Genomic DNA, 7967 nt, shown 5'->3' with positions numbered 1-7967 from the left:
AAATTTAACTGTCCATTGCAATGGTGGCAACTTAACCGTCACATTTATCCCAACCTTGCTATACTTCTGCGCAAGTATGGCAACATAATGGCAACTTCAGTTCCGTGCGAGAGGATATTCAGCAAGACAGGGCTCACGATTAATAACCGCCGCACACAATTGAAGACAAACAAAGTTGCCCAATTGATGTATTTAAATGTTAATTTAGATCCAAAAAGATTTTTGTTAGAGTCATAAACTCTTTTAGTCATTAAATAAAAATAAAAATGTAAATAATTTTTATAATATTATAAGACTTACAAACTATGTGTAAATAGCCAAACAAACAAAACAAGTGTAATGAACAAACCAACCAAATAATTATACAGTGTAAATAATAAAAAAATATCAGTGAAAACGATGAAAAGGTGTAAATAAACAGTAAATATAACGTGCAAATAAACTGTAAATATCAATAACCATTGTATATTATTCGTGATTAGTCGGAACTAATTAATTAATTAGTCCGACTCGGGAGACACGCCAAACGCGGGGCCAACACATGTACATGGTTGACATTTGTCACGCGAGGACGGGTAAGTGAATGAAAATAACTAGTTACAAAAATAACCGTTTTGAAACAGGTTACGCCGACCAAGAAACTTGTTTCGTTACGTTTCTTGAAAATGACGTTACGACCCACGTCTACAATGTACTGATTATTAGTTTTGCAATATCTGATGAATTGTTCCCAGTCGTTCGGTAAAAATATTTAGAATAGGGTAGTTTTTTTTTGCCCTTTCAATCGCTGAATGGACAGAGTCTACTTCCAGGTTAGTGTGACCACGTAATACAAATTTATGATGAATGATCTTGAGGTTTTTAATTTTTTGTAAATCCAGCCATACGTAGGATATGGTTATCGTTATATTTCTATGTTGACCTGCACAGTTGTCAGACCTTACGGTTATTTCTTCAACATTATCCCCCATATCGCTGTATATCCACTTTAAGAGGCAAGAAGCTACTTCATTTACCCCCTGTTTTCCATCCCTATATAGTCCATTCAGTAGTATAATGATGAGGTAAGTTAAATGTAAGTAAATAAATAAATAAGTGACATGGTCAGGTCTTCAATAATAATATCACCACCTATGTTTCCATCAGTGTCTTCAGAACAATTCTGTTACTTGAGCCTCGTCATCCATTCATACACGGAAATACTCTTTTTCATAATTATTTATTGCTTTCCATACTAATGAATGACAGCTCTGAGCACTGGGATTGTTGTGTTTAGTTCCACAGAAAACAGAAATTAGAGGCAGAAGGACGCAAAATGGACTTGAGTCCACATTCGAATGTTTACTTCATGGAAAGCGTAGTAATGTTAGAGGCAGAAAGATACAAGTCCAATGTACATCTTTATGCTTCTACGATGTAATGGTTCTTGCATCCTTATATATTTTTGAAATTCCATAAATATTCAAGATAGGGCTTGCATCTTTCTGCCACTAATGAACATGATAATTTACTTCATGTCTTCATCAAAAACTCATTTCTTCAAATTTTGGACTTGCATCCGTATGCTTCTCGGGTACAGATATTTTCATTCCCTCTATAGTCAAGTAACCCCGAAACTTGAAACCAATTTCCCAACAGCATCACCCTGGAACGTTGGAGATATCTCACTCAGATTGACCAACATCCAGGAAATAGAAGCTTGTATCCGGAATCTCCGACCTGATAAGGCTACTGGTCCAGACGGTATTCCTCCTGAAAAGCAAAAGTTCTCCCAGACTCGTCTAACCGAGTCTGGCAAAAAAATATCCAAAATCACAAATTCAAGGCAAAAAGAAGGAAAATTCATTTTCCAAAGGTCACGTTGTCTTTCCTGCGCCCACCGACTCGTTCCGCCGAGCCTACCAGCCCAATACAGTCCACCACTACTGTGTACAATCCCTCCAATTACACTGGCGTCACAGCCTGCTGGAACCTACCTGCGCTCCCCGACCGCAACCATCCTACTCTGCCCAGCGACCTACCCGTGCTCCCCGCCCTACCCTGCCGCAACCCTCCTGACCAGCACAACCACCCACAGCTACATCTAACTTCTCCAACATGGAATCATATTTATTGGAGCTAGAGAAGTTAGATCCTCCGTTAGACGCCCTCCAGGCGTACATGAAAAACCGCTCCTGCACACTGACCAGTACCTATCCCCGAAAGGACCCTCGCTACCGCCAACCGCTTCCATTCCCTGGCCCCGCCCTCCTCTCAGTCAACAAACTCGGACACTGTAACAACTGACGGAGCAGACATCATCACAAACACCAACACCACCCCGACTCCCGCCCGACGTCCCGTAAAAATCCCGCCCATCATTCACTCAGAAAAAAATTGGAACACCCTCAGGAAGAAGCTGGAGAACGCCGGTGTGCGCATCTTCCACGCGAAAGCAATTCCGACGGGCGTCGTTGTCCACACCGCCGACTCCTCCAGCTTCAGATTGGCCACCAAGATATTAGAAGAAGTACAAACTGAGCTGCACGAGGACAAGACCACGAAAGCAGTTCTAAGGCCTCATTCTCACGGGAGGTTTTTAACGTCCGTTAAAAAGGCGTTCAAATAGAACAAACGCATTACCAAGTATATGTTCATACGTCAGCGCTTTTGAAACGCGACGCTTTTTTATCGAGCAGTGTTGCATTTTGAGCGCTGAGCGTTGGGCGTTAAAGGGAATAGATCATATGAAACTTCGTATTATTATTCACATGAGCGGTAAAAAAACACCGGTGCTTCACTCAGTACGCCACGCGCCCGCTCGGCAACCGGACATGTTTGTTTTGCGTTTATTTAGCAGATCAGCGCGATACAATGTCGTGGGTTGTGGATCCAGAAGTCTTAATAATAGAGGTGGAGTCTCGTCCACTTCTATATGCAAAAACATTGCCGGATTATTCCAATAAGATTATGAAGAATAATGCCTGGGAGGACGTAACGAAAAAACTCTCAGAGAACTGGGAAACCCTCACCAATGAGGAAAAAAATAATCGATGTAAGTAAATAATGCACTTTATTTATTTTTATCAAATATTTAGGTACATTGTTATTTAATCTTAGTCACCATTTTGTCTATTGATGACTTGATATTGCCACGGGATAGAACCTTGTGGCGATGTAAAATATTTAGCGAAATAATCACATATTTCCAGACCAGTATGGTTACTTCTTAGACCTGTCGGTTGGAGACTATTATAAATAACGTATTTATAGTGTTAGTCGATTATTATAAACAGTGGCGGCTCGTGACTTTTGGGTGTACTAGAGTGCTAATATTATAATAAATGGCATTTCTGATGTTGTTATAGCTGAATGATAATTATTTTTTTTTTTCGAAAATCGATTTTTTGTATGAAGATTTTCAGGAAATTTCAGTATAGCCGTGCGCCGCACGGAATTCCTGAAAATCTTCATACAAAAAATCAATTTTCGAAAAAAAAAAAAAAAATCGTTTTCAGCTACAACAACATCAATTAAGCCATTTTTTGTAATATTAGCACTCTAGTAACCCAAAAGTCACGAGCCGCCACTGATTATAAATACGTTGTTGCACAGTCAAGCTGCGGTTCGGATATGGTCGTAAAACATGTCTAGATAGGGCAAAGGCTTCATCGCCAATTAATACAAATGGCATATTTTTCCCATTCCGATCATTTGGTAAAGTTTTCGGTTCTGGTAAATCGATTTGGCCCGATTCTAATTGTCTGTTAAATGATGTATTTTTAAAGACGTTTGAGTCATTAGAACCGCCGTAAGCTCCTACTTCGATGCAAGTAAAACAATAGTTTGCATCACAAATTGCCATTAAAATTATAGAAAAATAATTTTTATAATTATAGTACAGTGAACCGCTTTGATTGGGCTTTGTTATTTCAATGTGTTTGCCATCTACAGTCTACAGCCCCGATCACATTGGGGAAATTAGTGCGATGGTAAAATTCTTCGGATATTTTCTTAAAGTCATCCTTTGTTTTTTCTGGCATATACATTGGCTTTAAACAATCCCATATTGCGTCACAGACTTGTTTAATAATGTAATGTATAGTAGATACTCCAAGTAAAAACTGGTAATGTAAATCATGAAAATTGTTGCCTTATGCTAAAAATTTGTAACAAACGAATGGCTCATTAATACATATATTTGCTTTTTAGGCAAAGATGTACAAGCAAAGTGGAAACACGTAAGGGACAACTTCCGACGAGAATATCAAGCCCAAAAAGATGTTACATCAGGCCAAGGTGCAAAAAAGAGAAAGAAATACAGATATTACGATGAATTATTATTTCTAGTTCCACACGTTAAAGATGCCAAAACTTCTGGAAACTACAGCACTGCAACAAATATAGCAGAGCAAAATATTGAAAGCCCGTCAACGCCGAACGGCAAAAATTCACCAGCTGGACCTTCGACTGCCACTCGTAATGTTCCAGAGATTCCAAAAAAGAAAAATAAAACGAAATCATCCTTTGAGGAAGAAGTTCTGAAGGCCATCAAAAATGAAATGTCAGAAACGGACGAGGATAAAACATTCTGTTTATCACTGGTTCAATCACTAAAAAAGATGGATGATGATAATAAAATGTTGGCCAAAATCGAAATATTAAAAGTAATTCGCACTTTCTCAAATAGGTTGCTTAAGACAAACTACAGTCAGCCTAACCAATCACCAAACATTGAACCATATTTCAATATTCAGACTCAAGGTCATGATGTGTATCAACAGCACCCACAGTCCGAGTCCAACTTCGTCTATACTCAGACTCCACAACAGCTCTCACAGCCAACATTCACTCAAGCCCATAATATGTATCAGCAGCACTCAGAGTCACACCCAACACTGTCCTTGCATCAATCTTCATCCGTTAATCCTGTACATCCATCTAAAGTAATTAGGATTCTAGAGAATCGTCAATATCGCCCTGCTAATTCGACTGCACCAAGTTCTAGGCCACACTCCGCACAAAGCTTTTTTACCACTTTCAACCCAAATATTTGCCCATCTCCATCCAACACTGACCAATCAAGTTCAATAACTGTTCAGAGCCCCTTGACCAATATAATTTCACCAGAAGAATTTTACTTATCTCCAGATGATTGTTAAATTTTTATACCTAAGTTTTTAATAAATATAAATTGTTTTGTAATTTTGTAATTATTGTTTTATTTACCTCAGTGTAACAGCTAGTCGTTGAGCAGGTGGTATCGCCAAACGCATGTTGGTATCTTGAAGTGTTATTCGAGGCCCCACTATCGTCAACAGTTCGTCAAATGTTGTAATAGACATTCGAAAATAACTAAAAAATTTATCAGGGTGTTGCCTCAATTCTTCATACAGTGTCACAAACTGCCCTTTCAAGTATCTCAGTTCATTCAGAGGATGAACCCAGAATGCCTTTTGTTTTCTTTTTCGTCTTCTAGCAACACAAATCGCTATTGCTATTAATTTAGCAGAAACCATTTCCACGTCTTACGGAAGCGAGAAATGAAACAAGAGTGATTTTTAAGCGTTCGTATGAACAATCATATCGAGAACGTTATAAAAGCGCCAACGCCAAGTTTTAACGCTACGTTTTTTAAAGTCCCGTCCGAATAACGCCTAAAGGGAATCCCGACCCAGATCTCGGAGGAGGAGATTCTCCTAGAACTCCAAGACCTTGGTCTCCCGGCCATCTCCGTCTCCAGGATGAGGTCGGGCCCCGACAGAACAAACGTCCCGATTGTCCTCATGCAGCTATCACACGGCGAAGAAGGACGCAAAATATTCAACATGACATACATATTTCATCTAAGAATAAAAGCAGAATTCCTCGATCATAAATCCGCCCCAACACAATGCCACCGATGCCAGCTGTTCGGCCACTCCGCGAAAGGATGTCATCTCCCCCCCCGCTGCGCGGGGCCTCACTTCACCGCCACCTGTGCCAAGCAGCGAGATGACGGCCCGGCTACCTGCGCAAACTGCGCAAACTGCGCCGGCTCTCACCCGGCCAACTATAAAGAATGCCCCAAACGCCCACCACCTTCAACATCCATGCCCTGTCGAACTGAGGTACCTCCCCAAGTCACCTTCACCTCCCACCCAGTCCAACCATCCACATCCTATGCCCAGGCATTAAACCTCCCACCCCAAATCCCCATTCCTTCCTTCATTTTTGAATGAGATGTCTCATTATGGATTCCTTAATTATATATTATTTTTTTATCAATGAATAAAATGTTTATTAAATATGATGTACGTGAGTCAAAATTAGAAGGAATGTTTGCAGTATTTCGATTATTATTAAAGGGCTTGCAACATCAGCCAAGGTCGCGCCTCGGTAGAAACCTCTTGGTAGAGATGGAGTATTTAGACAACAGATTACAATCAATATTTAAATCATAAATAATATTGATATTCACAGGATAGTATACCCAAGTTGAAGGTATCCATGTACGAGAGTCAAAATTAGAAGGAATGTTTGCAGTATTCCCACTATTAAGGGCTTGCAACGTCAGCCAAGGTCGCGCCTCGGTAGAAACCTCTTGGTTGAGATGGATTATTTAGACAGTCAACAGATTACAATCCATATTTAAATCATAAATAATATTGATATTCACAGGATAGTATACCCAAGTTGAAGGTATCCATGTACGAGAGACAAAATTAGAAGGAATGTTTGCAGTATTCCCACTATTATTAAAGGGCTTGCAACGTCAGCCAAGGTCGCGCCTCGGTAGAAACCTCTTGGTTGAGATGGATTATTTAGACAGTCAACAGATTACAATCCATATTTAAATCATAAATAATATTGATATTCACAGGATAGTATACCCAAGTTGAAGGTATCCATGTACGAGAGACAAAATTAAAAGGAATGTTTGCAGTATTCCGAGAGTATTTAGACCGTGAACAAATTTCATTCATATTTAAATCAAATTTAAATAATATTGAAATTCATAGGATAGTACACCTAAGTTAAAGGAATCCATGTATGAGAGTCAAAATTAGAAGGAATGTTTGCAGTATTCCGAGAGTATTTAGACAGTCAACCAATTGGAATCCATATTTAAATCAAAAATAATATTGATATTCACAGGATAGTACACCCAAGTTGAAGGTATCTGTGTACAAGAGTCAAAATTAGAAGGAATGTTTGCAGTATACCGAGAGTATTTAGACAGTCAACAAATTGGAATCCATATTAAAATCAAGAATAATATTGAATTTCACAGGATAGTGTACCCAAGTTACCTTGTATCCATGTATGTATAAGAGTCAAAATTAGAAGGAATGTTTGTAGTTTTCCGGGAGTATTTAGACAATCAACAAATTGCAATTCATATATAAATCAAAAACAACATTTGAGTCCAAAATAGAAGGAATATTTGCAGTATTCCGGGAGTATTTAGACCGTCAACAAATTGCATTCATATTTAAATAAAACATAAAGGGTCTGTCATCTAACGTTTTTTTTTTCAACTAGTGCTTATTTCGTGAATGATAACACTTAGCTCATGTCTGATTTGACAGATAATTAGTGTTATCCTTCCGCTGAACGAATATGGTTGTGTATACGCTTGAACAACGCTGGGAAATATTGCGACATTACTTTGAAAATCATGGTAATGTTGCAGAATGTGTGCGAAAATTGCGTACGGATTTTGGAAGAAGAGAAGCACCGTCAGCTCCGTATGTTCGTTATCTTGCGAAAAAAGTGAAAGAAACTGGCATCCTCATCGATAAGCCAAAGCGTGAAAAGCCAAAAACAGTGCGTACACCCGAGAATATTGCTGGTGTGGCAGAAAGTGTGCGTGAAGCGCCATCAACATCAATTCACCGTCGTTCTCAACAATTGAACATTTCGGAGACATCATTGAGACGAATTTTGCATAAAGACCTTGGTATGACGCCATACAAAGTCCAATTGGTTCAGGAGTTGAAGCCAAC

General features: G+C 39.1%; 1 protein-coding gene across 1 annotated transcript; it reads left to right on the top strand.

Annotated features, from left to right (window-relative positions):
* Window positions 1–2009: 2009 nt before the first annotated feature.
* LOC149421675 (uncharacterized) lies at window positions 2010–5998 on the top strand. Its single transcript, XM_089635003.1, has 2 exons — window positions 2010–3034; window positions 4192–5998. Exons 1-2 carry the CDS (start codon window positions 2854–2856, stop codon window positions 5139–5141), a joined length of 1131 nt encoding a protein of 376 aa, XP_089491129.1. The 5' UTR covers window positions 2010–2853; the 3' UTR covers window positions 5142–5998.
* Window positions 5999–7967: the final 1969 nt, after the last annotated feature.

This window comes from Hesperophylax consimilis, chromosome 8, assembly GCF_061612785.1.
Source record: "Hesperophylax consimilis isolate HC1 chromosome 8, BYU_Hcon_1.0, whole genome shotgun sequence".
NCBI classification, from domain to species: domain Eukaryota; kingdom Metazoa; phylum Arthropoda; class Insecta; order Trichoptera; family Limnephilidae; genus Hesperophylax; species Hesperophylax consimilis.
The sequence above is the reverse complement of the archived record's forward strand: the minus strand, read 5'-3'. Positions and strand labels throughout refer to the sequence as shown.

Bases quoted from the DNA above. Each gene is read 5' to 3' on its own strand.
- LOC149421675 (XM_089635003.1), top strand. From the start codon at position 2,854: ATGTCGTGGGTTGTGGATCCAGAAGTCTTAATAATAGAGGTGGAGTCT. The intron at 3,035-4,191 runs GTAAGTAAATAA...TTTGCTTTTTAG, and splicing joins TGAGGAAAAAAATAATCGAT to GCAAAGATGTACAAGCAAAG.